The 19,672-nt window shown below is 45.8% G+C and overlaps 2 protein-coding genes and 2 non-coding genes across 5 annotated transcripts; all 4 read right to left on the reverse strand.

Moving 5' to 3' along the window:
• Window positions 1–128: 128 nt before the first annotated feature.
• On the reverse strand, window positions 129–4,964 carry RACK1 (receptor for activated C kinase 1). The gene is made up of 8 exons (XM_043912487.1): window positions 4,693–4,964; window positions 3,346–3,517; window positions 2,675–2,822; window positions 2,324–2,419; window positions 1,820–1,930; window positions 1,270–1,410; window positions 630–740; window positions 129–244 (listed from the first exon to the last, which is right to left on the reverse strand). The coding sequence occupies exons 1-8, from the start codon at window positions 4,799–4,801 to the stop codon at window positions 179–181; spliced, it is 954 nt and encodes a 317-aa protein (XP_043768422.1). The 5' UTR covers window positions 4,802–4,964; the 3' UTR covers window positions 129–178.
• On the reverse strand, window positions 2,974–3,052 carry LOC122701144. Its single transcript, XR_006342988.1, has one exon. It is a non-coding gene; the product is annotated as a small nucleolar RNA SNORD96 family (small nucleolar RNA).
• On the reverse strand, window positions 4,373–4,440 carry LOC122701156. Its single transcript, XR_006342995.1, has one exon. It is a non-coding gene; the product is annotated as a small nucleolar RNA SNORD95 (small nucleolar RNA).
• A 7,324-nt stretch (window positions 4,965–12,288) lies between the features above and the next one.
• TRIM52 (tripartite motif containing 52) lies at window positions 12,289–18,285 on the reverse strand. Of its 2 annotated transcripts, none has more exons than XM_043912485.1 (2): window positions 17,479–18,285; window positions 12,289–12,905 (listed from the first exon to the last, which is right to left on the reverse strand). In XM_043912485.1, the coding sequence occupies exons 1-2, from the start codon at window positions 18,283–18,285 to the stop codon at window positions 12,588–12,590; spliced, it is 1,125 nt and encodes a 374-aa protein (XP_043768420.1). In that variant the 3' UTR covers window positions 12,289–12,587. The 2 variants fall into 2 exon arrangements, with proteins under 2 accessions (XP_043768420.1, XP_043768421.1); XM_043912486.1 differs by lacking the exon at window positions 12,289–12,905 and adding an exon at window positions 13,097–14,380.
• Window positions 18,286–19,672: the final 1,387 nt, after the last annotated feature.

The following is a 19,672-nucleotide window of genomic DNA, read 5'->3' on the forward strand; positions in this document are numbered from 1 at the left end:
GATGAGTACGAAAGAGTCCTTGCCTTGAAGGACTAAAAATCTTTTTAATCAAAGCCCCAGTTTGATGCAGATTAAACTAATTTGATGAGTTTCAAGAAGTTTTCAGAGAAAGACACTCACTATAGGAGTCAGAAAACCAGTATTTTTTTTAATTTTTAAAGCTCTGCCATGTTTGTTTCTAGCGGGTGCCGATGGTTACCTGCCACACTCGCACCAGGTTGTCCGTGTAGCCAGCAAACAGTGTCTGCAAGGGAGAAATGACAACATTGTTAGAGCCATGCAATTCTACAATCCTGTTAGTGCAACAAAGATGACCCTTCTTTTAAGATGCCCACTCTTCTACTATTCACAGGTGATTATGTATTCCTAGAGGAAGCAACAGCTGGTCGTAAGGATTCACAGGTTGTAAACTGATCAAGTTAATCAAGGTTTTAATTGAAGACAGGTAATCACTGTCCCTCCACAATCTTCCTGCTGACATTAGCACATGAAGGGTAGTATGTGTTCACTGGCACAGTTATCCAAGTCCTGCCAAAGGCAATCATTTATGTCACTAGTTCTGTAACTGGCTGATGAGAAGAAAGCAAGAAAGGTTAAAAGCTGAATCACCAGAGGATAGACCCACTTACCTGGCCATCAGCAGACCAGGCCAGAGAGGTACACTGGGGAGGCTCTGCCTTACTGCTGGTGCTGATAACTTCTTGCTTCAGTTCATCTACAATGATCTTGCCCTCCAAGTCCTGGGGAAGGGATAAAACCAGGGTTAAGGACACTGGGCCCTTTCATGCTATTACCAGTTTTCAAAAACCAAGACAGGTCCCCGCTCAAACGCCCCTTTAATTGTAATTCAGTAATTTTCAGCAGAGAATTACTTTCTACCTCTTCAGGGACGCTTGGCAATGCCTAGAGGCATTTTTATTTGTCACTACAGTTTGCTACAGGCATCTTGTGGGGAGTAGAGCCTGGGATGCTATTAAACATCCTAAATATTAATGCACAAGACTGCCTCCCCTCCAACAATGGATTACCCAGACCGAAGTGTCAATTGCACTGAGGTTGAGTAGATCACTACAATTGGTCTTCCTTTTGTTCCCAATCCCAAGAAGAAATAACTCATCCTTCTTGGGTATCCACTGATGGCATGATAGTTCTGTAGTTGTTTAGGAAGTTCAAATCCCAGCAGTGAGTCAGAAGACACATTGAAAAATTACAACATTGCCAAGGTTTGCACAGCCAGGTATCTAGCCTCAATTGTAGCACACAACTCACCCAGATCTTGATGCTAGGACCCGTGGCAGCACAGAGCCAGTAGCGGTTGGGACTGAAGCAGAGGGCGTTGATGATGTCCCCACCATCTAGTGTGTAAAGGTGCTTGCCTTCATTGAGGTCCCACAACATAGCCTGCCCATCCTGGGTGACAGGAGAACACAAATCAGGGAAATATGACTTCTTCCACATGTTAATCCCACCCATCTTGCCTCAAGATACTGCCTTTATTCTTAACTGCCTACCGCAGTATCTTGACTTTACAAAAATTTCACGAGTATCAACAGTTATCTCTTTATGTAAGAGATGACACTTCACCAACCCTACAAAAACCTGACTTCAAAATGCATCACTGTAAGCTCCAAAAGCACAGCATTCTAATCTCATCAACAGCTTTAAGAAACCAGCCTCACATAAGACAATCTCTTTAACACCTTAACTATGTCATTTTCAAAATGTTTCTGAAGAAACATTTACCCCTGGATTGCTGTCCCATTATCTTAAGTATCCAATTGTTCTCCATTGATAAGAAGACTCCTGTGTCTATGAATACCTTGCCTCCAGAAGCACAGAGGGATCCATCTGGAGAGACGGTCACAGTGTTCAGGTAGCCTGTGTGGCCGATGTGATTGGTCTTCAGCTTACAATTTGCCAGGTTCCATACCTAAAATTGTGGGTCAAAGGTGAAGAACCTGGGCTCTGGATCTATCAAGGTCAAAAGGGCTCAGGTCAAATAAAAGGCATGGCATCATGCTTAAAAGGCATCCCTGGATAGGACAGCCAATTTCCATTCTATCAGTGACAAAAAAATCAAAGAATTTATCTTGGCCACTTAAGGAAAAAAATGCTTTCTGTGTTGCCACCTTACCAGGGACACTGGGCTCCCAATTAGCTACTATAGACCAAATATCAAAAATTAATGGCCTGTACTGAGAAAGTATCAAGAGGAAAATGGTCAGTTAAGGGACAAAGCATTGAAAGTTGATTATGACCAACTGGGAGGCAGTGGGAACACATTCTGGTTGGTAAAGGCCTTACACCCTGGCTCCAAGCTCACCTTGACCAGCTTGTCCCAGCCACAGGAAACAATAATGGGATTACTGCTGTTGGGCGAGAAGCGGACACAAGACACCCACTCTGAATGGCTTTCATCCTGCAGAGGATGGAAAGGAAATAAGGAGAAACTGTCTTGTCTCATGAAACTCCAGACCCCCACCTTCCCCCTCAGTTATGTGGGATGTATATTCAGTGTGTTGACAACCTGTATTCACACTTCCAGAACCCAAACCTTTAAGATAGAATCCCTTTAGGTTCCAGATGAGGCTTGAAATCACCATATAAAAGCACCAGTTAAGAAGGATGGGGGGAAATGTTCAGCATGTGCTCCCTGCATGTGCCTTTACTTTACCTGGACAGTATATTTGCATACACCCAGAGTATTCCATAGTTTGATGGTTTTGTCTCGGGAGCCAGAGACAATTTGCCGGTTGTCAGAAGAGAAGGCCACACTCAGCACATCTTTGGTATGGCCTACAAATCGGCGAGTGGTGGTGCCCCTGAGAGGGAGGACTTCGTTACTCTCTAGACAGACTCTGCAAACATTCTTCCACAGTCACCCTGTTTCCCTGGCCTGGTTCCTCACCCAATGGAGCTGTTACCCACACAACCCTGGACATGGCTTTGATAAACAGCAAGCCCTTGGCCGAGAATCCCTTCAGAATTGCAGGACATGTCCTCACTCCCACGTGGGGATTGGCTGACAATGTCATCTGTCATCACCAGGATCCTCCATTAATGCCTGACCACCCAAGACTGAGCTCCCAATATACAACATGTTCAAACATGTTGCCTACTCCCAAGTGCAATATCTGATAAAACTGCTAAAACAGACCACTCCTCAGCCATTCTGTGTTATCTAATTAAAAGCAATGGGGAGAGAGGCCAAACAACCACAAATATCTTCTCCAAGTACTCTGCCTTACAGTTCCCATAAGTACCCAATCACTACCCTGGGAAACCTGATGGTATCTACCTGCTTTCTACCCAGCTTCCCCCCAGTGCCCCAGAGCAGCTACTTGCGTTGTGAGATCCCAAAGGCGAAGGGTTCCATCCCAGGAGCCTGAGAGAGCAAACTGGCCATCTGAGGAAATGACCACATCACTAACAAAGTGGGAGTGACCTCGAAGAGCACGCTGTGGGATACCATAGTTGGTCTCATCTCTGGTCAGCTTCCACATAATGATGGTCTTATCTAAGGGCAGGTAAAAAAGAAGACCCAGTGAAAAAACCCCACAGCTCACCATCTGACCTTCTGGATCATAAATCAAGGGCATCTGGGGTAGGGAAACTACCTAAAGGCTGAGAGAGTAGTTATTAGCCAAGTCCAAATAACTCTAGTCAAGAGTCAAGCAGAGCTAAGCGGCACCCTGAGAATTTAACTCAGGTGTGTGAAACTTTACCAGGTTATGGATGCCCCTTTTGGAAATCCAAAACGATTCCACATCTATTTACTGGGCTTCCCTAGTGGCTCAGATGGTAAAGCAGATGTCTGCAATGTGGGAGACCTGGGTTCAATCCCTGGATCTGGAAGATCCCCTGGAGAAGGAAATGGCAACCCACGCCAGTACCCTTGCCTGGGAAAATCCCATGGACGGAGGAGCCTGGTAGGCTACAGTCCATGGGGTTGCAAAGAGTCTGGGCGACTTCACTTCCACAATGCATGCACACAGCAGGCTGGTTGTGGAAGACTAGCTGTGGGCCTCCTGAGACTACTGCTAAGGGATGCAAGAAATACTAGCATTAGAAAAATCACTTTAGGCGCTAAGGATTGGATGCTTTCACTGCAATGTGTTTTACTTAACCAACTTTCCTATTACGTGCCATACATGATTGTAGCCTCAGATGAACTATTTTTAAATAGCGTGAACGCAAAAAGCAAGCGACAAAAAGTCTCCAAATACAGTCAGGTACAGAGAGAATGAAAAGCAAAAAAAAAAAAAAAAAGGTGAGGGGGCGGTGAGAAAGGGCTGCCCTGAAGTAGCCGAGAGACTAGACACGAGGTCCTCCTTGGAGTCCACTTTTTATAATAAGCAGAGGGTCCGGGCAGCAGCTCAGAAACAGCCTCTGGGTTTCAGCATAGGCACTCAGATGGCATGTTGGGATCATCACGGCGCCGCCCGACCCGAAGGCTCTTGGGCACACAGTCACATACATGGGTTTGAGAGCTAGAGATTAGAAAGGCCCCAGCCTTGCAACCCTCCCGGCAGTCAGCTGTTTCGGAGCGCGCAAAGTGGGGGATGCCTCATGGGTTTCTCCGCGATGAGGCCTGGGGACAGGTCAACTCACAGCCCACCTCGCGGCCCACAGGCCCAACCATGTGACGCGCTCAACGACCCCTGCCCCATAATCCAGCACCTCAGCCCGTACCTCGAGAAGCGGACAGTATCATGTCCGGGAACTGGGGAGTGGTAGCGATCTGGGTCACCCAGCCGTTGTGCCCCTTGAGGGTGCCACGAAGGGTCATCTGTTCAGTCATGGCGACGGAGAGTGCGGGTGTCGCCGCAGCGACAAGGATGGAACTGGATAACTCTGAGAGGCGACCCGCACACCCGCTTCCACCGCGGCCCTGCAGAGGAAAAGAGCGAGCCGCCCACGCCGGAACCGGAAATACCCGCCCTCCCGAGCAAAATGGCGCCCTCCCATAATTCACTTCTGCTCAAGATGGCAGCGCCATGTAGTTCAAAGGGAGAGATGAAAGAAGACTTCTGGTCCAGACCGCCGTACAACGTGATTTGGTAGCACCGTACAAATCCCCTTATTAAACTAACATGCCCGAGTATTTTAAAAGGTTCCTTATGGTTGGGGCATGATGTCTCAAAAGCGGCAGAAAGGAAGTACACGCCCCAGAGCCTAGTAAGGAGAGCCTAGTGGCTTCATTGGCCCTACGTGGCACAGGCTGAACTCCTCCCTTTCCGCTTGGTGGCTCGGAGGGCACCGCAGAGGGAGCTTAATTTCATGGGCACAATTGTGAGTAACGGTGGGCAATGTGATAATACTATATTAAATTTTCAAAGTAAACTGCGTTCAGGTGAACTATTAAACCCTAACAGATTCCATGCGCGGGCGGCGACTCTTCCCTCAAGAGGTTTATTCACTAATGGTGTTGGGTGAGGAAAGACAGTCCACCCAGGACTAAGGCAGGAATGGGTTACAGAGAGGAAAACCGGGAATGAAGGATAAGTTAGTCTGTGGGCTGCTGGACAATAAACCCCGCTCCCACCTAAGCAGGAGCGTGGAGAGCTCTCGCAGAAACTGAAAGGCCCCAAGAGGAAAGCTGGCTCGGGTAAAACCACCTCGTAGAAAGGTGCTTGGGTCTGGGCGGCCAGGCGTGCGCAAGTATTTCTTTTCTGTTTGTCACATGTATTATTTTCTCATGAAATGAGATCGGGAATAATAATACATACCTCACAGGGTGTGGAGAGTATATCAGATAGGTAAAACACCCAGAAAGATCCCTGGCAAAGTAAATGCACAGAATTTAGTGAGCATCTCTTGGCTACCAGACGCAATTTTAGGTCTTGGGAACACAGCTGTGAACAGGATAAAAGGGACCTGTTCTTTGTTTTTTGAGCTTACATCCAATGAGATGGGGAAAAGAGAGCTCAAGGGGGAGATTTTTAACAAAGAAAGATATGGGAGAGAGCCTTGGGGATTTATGGGTGGATGTTCCACTCCGAGGAAAGAATTAGTGCCAAAGTCCGCAGCTGGAGCGTTGAAGGCCCTGGGGACCAAACCAATGCGATGGAGGTGGGGGCGGGGGTGGCAGTTGACCGAGGGCTTTGCAGGCTGGAGGAAAGACCTAGCAGACTACTAGAAGGCCTGCCTTTGGGAAGGAACAGCGTGGGACAGTGGCAAAGCTGCTACGGGCTATGGCTACTCAGATTTGTGAAGAAGGCCAGAATCCGTCCCTTGAAAGCAGCTACTCTCTTGGTGCCTCTGCCTTCCTCCACAGCCAAGTTGGTCTCACCAGGAACAGCCTTTGCTGTGTTCCTGCACAGCCTAAGGATTCTTTTAAGGGTTCTGTCATCTACCTTCCTGGCGCCCCCAACTGGCTGTCCTGTAGTTTTTCCAACACTGAACTCTACCCCTGCCTATGCTTTTTTTAAAATATATATATTTATTTAGCTGCATCCTGTCTTAGTTGTGGCATGTGGAATCTAGTTCCCTGACCAGGGATCCCACCACGGCTCTCCTGTATTGGGAACACAAGAGTTTTAGCCACTGGACCACCAGGGAAGTCCCTACCCATGCGTTTTGTTTCTCCTGTGATGGTGGAAGATCCTTGCCTTCACCCATCTTAGTATCCAGCTTGCTGCCCACAACTTGGGCCATGACTAAGCCTCCTTGGGTACTCAGCACAATGGAGAGGTGAGTGATTCTATGGTCATCTCTGTGGAATGTGACGTGTTACACAAAATTTCCTCTGTCCTCAAGAACACTTGCTCCTCCACCTCCTACCTCTGCTCTCCAAAGACACCCTCACTCAATCACATTATTATATTTTTTCCCCCTCGAAAAACCTCATTTGGCTCTTTCTTGAATTTTGTCCAGGGTACCCCTGTGGAATCTGCATCCTTGAGGCAGGGTGCCAGGAAACCAGGTTTAAGAGAAGCCTGTAAGGTCACTCATACTGGCTCAAAGATGGGACCTTTCTGTAACACAGACTGTTTTCCAGAAGCCTCCCAGAGGATCCTTGCCCTCCCAGGTTCCCAGCCCTCCCCTGCTCATCCCCTCCCAGGTCCTCCCTGCCCTGTCTCTGCTCTGAGACAGTTGAAGGTGACTTTCTGAACGTGCAGGCTTCTCCCCACACTTGTCTTTAATCTTCAGATGATTCTGGCAGTAGCCCCTCCTATGCGGTCAAGGAGGGAATTTGGGTTTTGCCCTGGTGCTCACCAGGACTAAGCTGGCAATGCCAGTAGAGGAGAGAGATAAATGGGATGTAATGGCCTTCCCCATTGACCAGGGACCCTGAGGGATTCAGGCTTCCCACTTCAGAGCTCTTTTACAGCCACCACCTGGTCTCTCCTCTCTTGGAGGGGAGGCTGGCAGGCCACAGTGCCACTGAAGGACAGCTCTTAGCTGAAGGAGGCCTTGCCCTGACCCTGGGAATGCTGGGGACCTCTTTGGCTTTGGCTCTGAGTAGAGGTGGGGGTGGAGTGACCTTTGCAGCACAGCCACATTCAAGCCTGCTTCCCTCAAGGGCACGCTGTGGCTCCCTGCTGCAGTGGTTCCCACCTTTTTGACACCAGGGACCGGTTTTGTGTAAGACAGTTTTTCCATGGACGTGGGGGTGGGTGGTTTCAGGATAATTCAAACACATTACATTTATTGTGCACTTTATTTCTATTATTATTACATCAACTCCGCCTCAGATCATCAGGCATTAGATCCCAGAAGTTGGGGACCCCTGGCATGGAAGCCCTCACTTGGCCCTGGTTAGGGGTCTGTCTGGTTAGGGGTCTGCCTGTAGGTTGTTTTGGTTAGCAGAGGAATCCTGGCCCCTTCCAGCAGTGTTGTCCCTCAGCTGCTGGACAGTTTGAGAATCAGCTGCGCCTTTCTCAACAAAGTCTACTTACTACACTGGCCAGGTTGGGCCAGACCTCTTCCTTCTCATTCAGGGCATTTCTTCTCCAACCTCAGGGAAGTGGAAGGCGGCTGGAGGCTCTCATCTGCCCTTTAGGGAAGACTCAGCTCTCCTCCAAGCTATCCTCCCACTTTTCCAGGCAGCCCACACCCTGTAGGTAGAACCAGTTCTGGCTCCAAGCTTACTGTTGTCTCACCTACTTATTGTCTCAGCCCCTGGGCAGCCCCATCTTTCCCCTGTCCTCATGGGCACCACCTCTAGTCCACACAAGGTAAGAATCCCACAGAAGAAATTGGAGATGCTCTTCTAAGGAAGTCTGTCTCACCATTCCTTTCCTGAAGGAAGCCCCTAGGACCCACACAGCTGGAAAGAGTCCTTCAGATTCCTTGTTGGAGGCCCATGATCTCCAGGAGCAGAGGTCTCCATCCCCTCCTGCCAGCATTCAAGAGGTGGGAGAGGTCTTCCCTTGAATGCTGAGGTGAGGACCTAAGTGAAAGGTGTATGGCTGGGACTGGAGGGCCTGCTGACTGCCAGCCCTGGGCAGATGGCTTCCCTTTGTTTTACTGTCCTTCTGCAGACTCCATGTGGTTGGCTCTGGCATACCCCATACTCCATTGTTATGACAACATTGGCCCCCGCCTTGCTCCTCCAACTCATCCATCAATTCTCTCCCATACAGAATATGCATTGTTCTGTCTGGAAGGCCCACCATGTCTTATCACCACCACCACCTCTCCCCCCTCCCCTTAGTTAAATCTAAGCTTCCTTCAAGTCTCAGCTCAAGTTACCACATCTGGGAGGCCCTCTGTGACCCCCAGGTGTATGTTAGGCTCCTTTATTTAATGCTGTCCTACTAGTGGTGCAGTGTGTGTTGGGTCTCTTAAATTCTGCCAGCCTCTCCTGTGAGTGCCCTAAGGATAGGGATTAGGCTGTTTCTGCTCACATTTTGCATTCCCAGCACCAGATAGAGGGTTTCGCATGTGGAAGATTCTAACTTTGGTGGTCAACCTCACAGGCTGAGTAGTTAGGAGCAAATAGTTAAAGGCAGGACATTCTAGGCAGAGGGATCAGCTTGGGGAGGAGATATACAAACTTGTGCATGGTTTGCATGCACAAGTTTGAGGATGATTATTTCAAGAGAGAAGGCAGAGTGAAATCCAAGGTAGGCAGTTCACCCTAGTGATTTTGTCCTGAAGCCCAGGACAGTCTCTTAAAGATTATCTCATCCCTCTCCTGCCTACCTGCCTAACCTTGATCTTACTGAAAGGCATTTGTTGTCAAAGTGGAGGCTAGGTTGGAGGAGTAAGACTAGAAAAAAGTAAGAATTCAGAAGCTGAACCAGAGGGTCTCCTGGAGGATCATGAGACTCTTATAAAGGAAGGAATAGAAGATTTACCAAAGGTCTTATGAGTGAGGGGTTGAACATCTCTTCCAGTCCATCTCTACCCTGCTTCCTTCATTCCAGGGTCTAGAGTCAGGTTCTGTATACAGAAGCTATGTAATGATTGAGGCCTAAAGAATTAAGTTCAAAAAGGCTGAAGACAGGGAAATGTGAGACTATAATTATAGGTTCTGTTCCATTCTTCCTAGTCAGAGGCAGGGATGTGGCATTAAATCAATGCTGGAAATAGATTTATAAAGAAATCACATGCCATTTTTTAATCTCTTGAAAGGTCCCTTGTTCGTCTTAGGCAGAATTCTGAGGTCTAACAGTCCCCCAGAAAGCTGCTAACATATCCTGTGGGTCTTCCCTAAGAGATGGACTGGCATTCCCCAGGCTCTGGGTACTTTAGCACAGTGGTCCCCCACCTTTTTGGCACCAGGGAACATTTTATGGAAGACAGTTTTTCCACGGATGGGGGCAGGGTGGGGAGGTGGTTTTGGTTTCTCTCATCACTCACCTCCTACTGTGACCCTGTTGGGGACCCCTGCTTTACCAGATGTGCAGAGTCACAGGCTGTGAAAGTGGGCCTGATCTGGGCAAGTGGCTATATTCCAGGCAAGACTGTAAGAAATGCCAGCAAAAGGCAAACTTCTTTGCTTTGTTAAAGGATTTAAAACAGCACTCAGTGGTAGGGAGAAACAAAATGTGACCCAGGGTGCTTGTTCTCAGCTTTTTACCAGGAAGAGAATTTCATATGAACCAGGGTCAGGAGATCGTGTTGAAATGGAAACTTGAGGCTAACCAGCTTACTACACGGAGAAGGCAATGGCACCTCACTCCAGTACTCTTGCCTGGAAAATCCCCGAGGAGCCTGGTGGGCTGCAGTCCCTGGGGTCTCTAAGAGTCGGACACAACTGAGGGACTTCACTTTCACTTTTCACTTTCATGCATTGGAGAAGGAAATGGCAACCCACTCCAGTGTTCTTGCCTGGAGAATCCCAGGGATGGGGGAGCCTGGTGGGCTGCCGTCTATGGGGTCGCAGAGTCAGACACAACTGAAGCGACTTAGCAGCAGCAGCAGCTTACTACAAGATATGAGGGCTGAGAAGCAGACAGCCCTCAGCCCATGTAACCCTTCCCTGCTCACACCTGGGTTAAACAGCCAGAGCCTGCTGAGAAATTCCATCCTTTGCTATAGAGGGAGAGAAGGGATTTTACACGCCTAGGAAATGGTAGTCAAAAAGGGGGTGTGACCTCCAGGGATCTTCTTGCAGACCACCTGGATCCTCCTTTGTTTTTGCAGGGCCCTGCCTGATAACAAGTGGAACTGTCAACCAGAAGGCCCTGACCAACTCTGGATCTGAATCTTTTAGGATGGGGGAAAAGGCGAGGAAGGTCTCAGCCTGAATGCAGCTAGGAGGAATAAGCCTCCTTGTTCTTTAAGGCTATTTCTAATTCAAATCCCTAAGGTATCCATTTTCCCCCTTCTTTGGAAGCAGGAGAGTTGGGGAGAAGAGTAGCAGGTCTGCTGATAACAGGAGCCTTGTGGCATCTCCTCCTATACTTCCCACATGCACAGGTGAGCTGTTGCCCCAAGTCCAAGATTCTCTGAGGGCTCTGATTTGTGGGCAGACACTATCATTAAAAAGTTAAACCAAATAAAAGCTTATTTATACTTAAACTTGTCTTGTTTTGAGATTCTAGCCCCAGCTCTTTTGGGAAAGCAGGTAATAGTTTTTAGCTACTTTCCATTAGAATTCTCCTCTGTCACATCTCCCACATGTGATCTATATGGATCACAAGTGTAACTGGCTCAAGGCCATTTTGGTCAGATTTAAACAAACAAACAAAAAAAAGCCGCCTTTTCTCCTTTTATACCTAAAACTATAACCTTACAGCCTCTCTCTTGATTGAGAAAAGAAAATTGTCTTTTCCTTTTGCATCTTCCATTTGGACTTTACTACTCTTGAGAGTCCTAGGAAGGATCAAAATTCAACCTGTTTCTGTATAGAACTATACATTCCAACGTGATTTGATTCCCTTGTAGCTCATTCAGTAAAGAATCTATCTGCAGTGCAGGAGACCTGGGTTCAGTTCCTGCGTCAGGAAGATCCCCTGGAGAAGGAAATGGCAACCCACTCCAGTATTCTTGCCTGGAGAATCCCATGGACAGAGGAACCTGGCAGGCTACAGTCCATGGGGCCACAAGAGTCGGACATGACTTAGCGACTAAACCACCACAAGCCATATGTGACTATTTAAAATAAATGAGTTGTACTAATCACATTGCAAGAGCTCAGAAGTCCTATGTAGTCAGTGGTACCTGTACCATATTGCATAGCACAAATTTAGAACACTTCCATCATTGCAGAAAGTCCTTAGAGCTGGTATAGAGGGCTACTGTCCCTGCCTCCTCTTTGTAACCCAAATTTATTGGTCAATAAATACCTGTGATAATTTCACTATTATAGGATAGCTTCCAAAGGGGGTCAGGGATAAGGGGTGGGAAACAGCACAGAATCTCTAGGTCCTATAAAGGCTTCAGGAGGCATGGCACAGGGACCAGAGGTTGATGGCCAATGGCAGAGGAACCTTAGGTTTTAAAGAAGTGCTTTAAGGGCTGATGGATCAGTCCAGGGCTACTCCCACTCTGACAGGAACAGAGGCTCTGGTCTTAGTTCTGAATACTTAAATACTGCCGAATGGCTCTGCTGAAACTAAGGAACAGCTGAAGTGATTGCCTTTTATTATTCATTGTTTCTAGATCTTATTTCATATACTGCTTTATCTTAGTCCTTGATGGCAGTGATATAGGCAACTCAGTTTAAAAAAAGGCCTGTTGACCCTGTTACCTGTATGCCAAGAACTGGGAGAAGTAGGGGTCTTAGTTAATCCATTGATGCTATGACTGCATTTAATAAAATTCCAGCTGGGTGAGGCTATTCTTCCCCGAACACTTTTAAACCTCCTTGCCAGGTACTGACTATATGGTCTAAGTGAGGCTAGTAATGGCAGGTCTGCAGATAGGACTAACTTTTCCGAGACTAAAGCAGTGGTTCTTAACCAGGGATACTTTTGCACCACTCCCTCCAAGACATCTGGCAACATCTGAGACATTTATGGTTGTCACAACTGGTGGAGGAGTGCTACATACATCTAGTAGGTGGGATCCAGATGCTGCTAAGCATCCTCAAATGCACAGACTATATCCCACCCCCCAAAGCAAAGAATTATCTCATTCAAAATGACAGGAGTGCTGAGGTTGAGAATCCCTGGTCTAGAACACAACATGGATCAGTTCTTCGTGCCAAGACTAATCTTGAGGTACAGGATCAGAAGGATAGTAAGTAAGGCTAGCAAATGTCTGATAAATGGGGAAAGGAAAAAATTAGGAGTCAGTGGAACAGTGGCCTCCATAAAGATGAAGGGCATGTATAACTGGAGTGTGTTTAACTGTACTAGAATGCGAAGAGCTAAGTTCATGGTACAATTGGAGTTCAGGATTTCAGGTGTGTAGCAAGTCTGTGTGAAGAAAAGGTCCAGGGTACAGCCACAGTAGAGAGGAGCAAGTTTACACAGTCTGACTTGTGATACAGCAGTCAACAGCTGAACCTAGTAGGGAAGACATTCAATAAACAGATGAGCATCTGATGGATTTGGATATGTATCAGTTTTTCTTAATGTTTTTGTAACCCACACCTTTTCTTTCCATATACCTTAACACCTCACATTCTCCTTCCTTCAATGTTATTTAAAATTACAAAATTAAGTGTCATGACTAAAATTAATCAAAGCAATGATACATTTTGGAAGGCAAAAATTTATTCAAATGATATAATAACCATGTCACTGTTAAGCCTTAACTTTTCTTTCCTGGATGGTGTAGAAAATGCAACAAAACACAAGCTGCTTTGACAACACTTATGGTATTTTCTCCCACAGTTAGTTATACCAATTTTAAAAAAAAGCTTTTAAGATATAAGGAGAAAAATGGAATAATGTAGGATTAAAATCTGAAAATTTCTAGTCAAAACAATCCAACTTTGAGTTCCACAAACTCCTGAAGTTCTTCTAGTGAGAAATGAACATTAAGTGTGAAACATGAGACATTCTTCCCAAAGTTACCACAGGTAGGTTTTAAGAACAAGGTCAACAAAACATCACCCAGAATAGTTTTAGATTTTCCCTTTTTTTTTTTTTTCCCTGGAAATAACATTCATGAATCTGGTTCTTGAAAGATTAGCCAAGAAAATTGACATTTTTCATATGAGTTTGCCATTTGTAGAGATTTTTGGCAAGTGCTTAAAGTGCTCATTTCATAACAAGCAGTGATGTTGGTGTCTGTTCCTTGACATTTCAGGGTCAATGTATTTTAAGCTTCAATGTGTTAAATTCTGCTTTAAGTTTTAAAGTACAGATTCTTTATCATTGGTGTCCCAAAGTAGTTGTTCTGTCCATAAGAAGTTCAGTCAGGTGAACCAAGTTTTCTGATCAAGGAAACTCAGTGCGTGACAGGAAATACTCTGAATAGCATTCAGATTTTTGAAAACCAAGGCAAACTGGGATCAGATGGACTACTTTTCACAACAGTTATGCTGACAGCAAGGCTTAAGATTTCCAGTAGATTATGGGCAGGCTGATGAAGTCAATGCTTGGTGGTGACTGCTACGGTACATCTCTCCAGTTTTCTTCAATTTCTGACAAAGACCCAGATCTAAAACATGCCATTGCTGTAGCACCATTAACATATACTTCTCTAATTTTTTTCTTCCAACTAATTTCATTTCATACAACCTCAAAAATACTGTCTTTAGTGCTAGGCTTAGTGAAAATAGCATTTCCAGAGTTTTTAAAGCCTTACTCCGAACAAAGCAAAGTACAGTTTTCTTCATCAGTAGATTAATCTCAACTAAGAGCAAAGGATAAGCTGATGTTTGTTTTGTTTTTTAAACCCGATGTTTGATAGGCTCAGTCAATGAATTCAGATGCAGAAGTTGATGAAGAAATTCTGGAATTCCTCAATTTCCTCTCAAAGTTATGGCAGCACTCGGGATGCAAGGTTTCACTAGTTTCTCCATTTTTTTCTCCTTTGCAATTAAAAGAGTTACTTATTATTTAGTATTAGGCAGGCATTCATGGCCTTTGAAGATTCTTATTAATATTCCAATACTGTCCAATCTTAAAACTGCAGAGAATTGTGCTTTGCAGAATACTTCACTGTTTTTAGTGGCATAACTTTTAACAGTGTTTGGCATGTGTCACTGCCCAACACTTTCAGATAACTCATCTGAAGAAGCTGACCCTATCTTCTGCATCATTCATGAATACAAACTTGATAAAAGCCTCAAAAAATTTTTTGGCTGCCACCTTTAGCTACCTCAAGGAAAAGAACAGAAAAACAGGAGTACTGATGATGGAAGCCTCTGGTCCCTCTTGCAGAGCGATGAATGATTTTACCGGCGGCAGCTGGGTGGCAGGGCAATACAGGCATCCAGTTATGCCTGAGCCTCAACAAGTGAAATCTTTGTTCATTTTCTTTTTATACACCCATCTGCTGGCTAAAACCTGACACCATTTAACAGTACCCTTGGTCAATCTAAACGATCTTACTTTCATAATCCTCTGATTCTAGCTTGAAGAGTCAAGACGAACTCTAACTCATGGGATGAACAAAATGGAAGATGTAAATAAGTAAGTGTTTCAGAGCTAAAAAAGCCTCTTATACAAAATTAAACATTAAGGAATAGCAGTATGAATGGTACCATATCCACAACAAACATCTCTGGGTATCCAGTTTGTTATATACCTCAGATTATAGGCTTTACTCTGAATACTTCTTGGTCTGCCTTTGTATTCCCACCAGCCAAGGAGTTCTTTCCAATTTATTTCTTATATTATGAAAAATTAAATCTTTTTTTCTTTTCAACATTACAATATTAAGTATGATTTCATAAACTATAACTTTCCTCATAACCCAGCAATGCTGATATAATGTGTGAAGGGAGGAGGACAGAATGCTTTCTTTTCTATTTCTGAAAATCACTAAACTGTTCCCTGAGTCTATGAGTAACAAATTCCTATTGTAGCACCTAAAACTAAAAAAGCTTGATCACCTCCAAAGGAGATTAAAATTTTGGTGAATTAATAGCTGACAAGAGAGAATTTAATCTAACCAGAACTGTGTGGTGGCTAATGTATAGCAAATTAAATAAACCATTATACAAAAACAGTTCCATATAATGTTAAACTATTATTGTATCATAAGATTCTAAATCATGCTACTATAAGACGCATGTTTACCAATAAAAAACAAACTATAAACCATATAAAGAAGGCCTACACAATTATTACCTCTTCAGTGTAATTCCTGTGTTTGGTATCACCATCAACCTAAGTTCTGGTATATGTTTGAAAAAAAAAAGTTTTATTTTCTTTTAAATAGTATATATTTTGAAAGGGATTATCTCCAATTTAACTTGATTGTGCTGTTTATACTTACAAGTGTGCTTTATAAGTAACTTCCGAGGTTTCAAATGAGTGTTAGCTGGCTTCCCAAGATAAAGAGATCACCTCTTTTTCTCTTGTCTAAACTAGCTTTCAATTAAAAATTTGGTTTCAGAAATTCTTTTCAGGAAATCCTAGCAGAGGAATGAAAGGTTACCTCCTCTCCTTAGCTTAGGTACTAAACCCCAGAAGTACAGGACATAGTTTCTTCTATAGGCAAACTTAATTATTACCCTGGGGGGAAAGCAGATACTAGGGTTTATCCTTAAATCATATGAATATGATGGAATTAGCAATGGTTTTTAATGAAGATTTGTGTCTTAACTGTGTACTTACCAACAGTTACTGTGAAACGGGGCGGCAGGGTTGCGGGGGAGGGGGTGAGGGATGATAATATCTAATATATAATACCTATAGGGCAGGGTTCTGCTTGTGTTTTGACTGCAACCCAAAGTAAGCAATATGTTTTGTGGCCCAAGTATACACCTGTGTACATATAATTTAAAAGTTTCATAAAACAATACTTACCCTTACTATGCTCCCATGCACTCGATATTTTCTCAGTTCATTTAAAAATAATGCTGGGCATGACCCATTTAAGACCCACTAATTGATCAAAACCCACAGTTTGAAAACCACTGCTGTAGAATATGAGAAAATACACTTTATAAACTGTAAAGCACTACTGAGACATGAGCAACTGCTACTAAGACTTTTATGGACCTGAAGACAACCTTTTTCTCCTTTGGGTACCGCTAGGAGTCATATCCATTTAGGCTTTTTGACAGTCTTCATGCTGTCACTGAGATAATTCTCTAATACTCAGATCAGAACTAGAAAGCAAGGTTTTAACCAAATCAGAACCCAAATAAACTAGAGGAAACTAGAGGAAAGCCAAAGAAACATCTGTTTAGTGCTTTATGGTTTATAAAATACTTTCATATAAGATCTCTTTTCATCTTAACAAGCCTAGGGGAAAAGTAAAGCTAAGAGGTTGAGGCTTGCCCAAGATTAGACAGTAAGTTTTAGAGCCAGGTCATCTGATTCTAAATCCTTAACTTCTTCTGCTATGATAAAGTAACAGGTAAGGAAAATGATCGGGGCAGGTTTATTCTGATGTTTATGTCCTCTGCCTTTCTCTACAGGGGAAATGGGCCCCACTGAAGGCAGGAAAGTAACTCCAGACTTATTAGGCAGGTATGTCCAGCTGCGCTTATTAGCAGGAACCACACCCTGGCTTTTTGGTCTACCGATTAGCCCTCAGTTTTGACACTGCTTGTGCTGTGTCCTAAATGTCTAGTTATCTATAAGCACGATGGCTTTCCATTCCTGTGTATTAAGGGTCCTGGAGTCTTGGTCAGGTATAGACTCAGTACTTATATAAGTGGGAAATTAAGTCGGGGAGTGGGGAGGAGGCTGTCACTTGTACCCCCTTATACTTGGGCAAATTGAAAGGGAGTAAAGACAGTGATCAGCTCCTGATCACTGTCTTTAGTCTTTACTCAGTTTCCTCTGGGGAAGCCAGTCAGCCTCAGCCAATGTTTCTTTTCTCCACATATGTCCATCTCTCTTCACCCTGTGCCTCATCCCTCACAAAAAAAAGGCTCAGCTACAAAGTACCCAGCTGCCCTGGTTTCTCCTCCACTTCCTTCAAATCCCCACATTCTCCCATGCTGCTTACCTTGTACTCATGTACCACTTCATCTAATGGTACCACACTATGTTGTTTGTGGCTCCTGGATTCTCGACATATCACACAGATGGCCTCTTTGTCCACCTCACAGTAGAGTTTCAGAGCTTCCTGGTGTTTGGAGCAGATGCCCTGATCATTCACCCGGCTCTCTCGATTAGGAGTGGGACACATCTGGCGAATTATCTGGACCATGTTCGCCAGCTGCAAGTTGGGACGAAAGCTGCGACGCTTAAAGCTCTTTCGGCATTGGGGGCAGGTGAACTGCCGTGGAGGGGCTGGAGGCGGGGCCAGGTGAGTGTCAGGGTACAGCTCTTCCTCCTCCTCATCGTATTCTTCCAAAATCTCCTCCTCTTGCAGGTAGACGTTAATTCTCAGGTCATGTCTCAAGCCTCCCAGGTAGTAGTCCGTATCTTCCTCCTCTTCTTCTTGGTCCCACACATAATCCATTCTGTCCCTTATGCCACCGTCACCGACCCAGGGTTCATCATTCTCTTGGTCCTGGAACAACTCCTCGTCAGCATCCCCCTGGTATAAAACCTCCCGAATGGAGTTGCCCCATCCACCGATGGCCCCTACTGCCTCGTCGTCGTCCTCGTCCTCCTCCCATTCATCTTCCTCTTCCTCCCTGTCTTGCTCATTATCTTCCTTGCCCCACAGCTGGGTCACACACCCTCGGCAAAAGTTATGACCACAGCCGATGGACACAGGATCCTTGAAGTAGTCCAGGCAGATGGCACACACGGCTTCCTCCTGAAGTGTCTGCAAGGGATTAGGAGCAGTGGCACTGCCTGCCATCTTAACGCGCTGCCGGTTGGTGTGGATGCGTCAGTTCAGAGCCGAGGAGCAGGGGACGCACCTGCGGACCTGCCTCCAAGCTACGCTGGTGATTCAAAGCTGTCCCCAACTCTGCTGTCCCTCCTCAGGCTCTCAGAGAAGCCTTGCTTTCTTCTCTCAGGCGCTCCCTGAACTCACAGCTGCCCTCCGAAGGCAGTGGGGAAAGAACCAGACTGCGGGCCCCCAATTCCCTTCGAGACTCAGCGTTCAAATTCAGACCACTCCACGCTTATCGCCTGCCTCCGGGTGTGCGCTACCCGGCGGCGTTCTCCTCAGAAGCCGGCGCTCCTCATCCCGTCGGAGGCAACCGAAAATGACGTAGGCACGCTCACACGCGGGAGAAGGCGGACTGGGCAGGCGGAGGACCACGTCTCTATGGTGCCCCCGGAAACGCGCCAGGCAAGAACCCCGGCTGCCCATTCCGCTATCACAGATAGGAAAAACTGCCTGGTCAGAATGGGTGGAGGCGGCGAGAGAATCAGTTTAAGCCACGAGTTTTCTAATCAGCCAGACCCAGAGGGTCCAGCAGCCGCTCAGGAAAGCGCGTCCCCGCATGTACCCAAAAGGGTCGTAAGTGCGGCGACCAAGCTCTGGTGCTCTCCTGTATTTCCGACCCCTGTCTGCCCAGAGGCTTTTGTGGTAGGGAGGACTCCCGCGAGGCTCCCGCGCTCGAGGGTGTGGTCTATAGAAACCTGGCGGGATTGAGTTTGCTGTGCCCCTGAGTGGCCGTGAAGTGGAAGAATCTCTCATAAAAACCTGGGTGCTTCCAACTTTCCTTCTCAGATCAACTCACCCCTTTCTTGCTACCTGCCCTCAGAAACCTTAGATTCAGCATACCCTACACCGACTTCGTCTGTGGATCTTTTCACCTCCATCTATAATCCTTCCGTTCAGCATCTTTTCTCCATGCATGCGACTTCCCTGGTGGCTCAGACGGTAAAAGCGTCTGCCTAGAATGCGGGAGACCCGGTCTTGATCCCTGGGTGGGGAAGATCCCCTGGAGAAGGAAATGGCAACCCACTCCAGTACTCTTGCCTGGAAAATCCCATGGACGGAGAAGCCTGGTAGGCTACAGTCCATGGTCACAAAGAGTCGGACACGACTGAGCGACTTCACTTTCTTTCCATGCAAGCACTCATCCACTTACCCAAATAACCATTCGTTTTTCATCCATCCCTCTGCCTTTCCATTCATCCATCATACGCATAAATAAGCCTTCCATCCATTTATCCACCCACTTTCATCTGTCCACATTATAAGAACAATAACAACAGAAAATGAGTAAGGCATGATAGGGTCCTTCAAGGAGTTACAGAATTATAGACGTTTGGTCATCTGTCACCCAAGG

This window comes from Cervus elaphus, chromosome 9 (assembly GCF_910594005.1).
Source record: "Cervus elaphus chromosome 9, mCerEla1.1, whole genome shotgun sequence".
In the NCBI taxonomy this organism is placed as follows: domain Eukaryota; kingdom Metazoa; phylum Chordata; class Mammalia; order Artiodactyla; family Cervidae; genus Cervus; species Cervus elaphus.

What these genes read in the sequence shown, in the direction of transcription:
- RACK1 (XM_043912487.1), bottom strand. Translation starts at nt 4,801, where the DNA reads ATGACTGAACAGATGACCCTTCGTGGCACCCTCAAGGGGCACAACGGC. An exon ending in TATGCAAATATACTGTCCAG is followed by an intron (nt 2,420 to 2,674) that starts GTAAAGTAAAGG and finishes CATCCTCTGCAG; the next exon opens with GATGAAAGCCATTCAGAGTG. An exon ending in GCTGGGACAAGCTGGTCAAG is followed by an intron (nt 1,931 to 2,323) that starts GTGAGCTTGGAG and finishes CCACAATTTTAG; the next exon opens with GTATGGAACCTGGCAAATTG.
- TRIM52 (XM_043912485.1), bottom strand. Translation starts at nt 18,285, where the DNA reads ATGGCAGGCAGTGCCACTGCTCCTAATCCCTTGCAGACACTTCAGGAG. An exon ending in AAGTGGTACATGAGTACAAG is followed by an intron (nt 12,906 to 17,478) that starts GTAAGCAGCATG and finishes CTTCCCTACTAG; the next exon opens with GTTCAGCTGTTGACTGCTGT.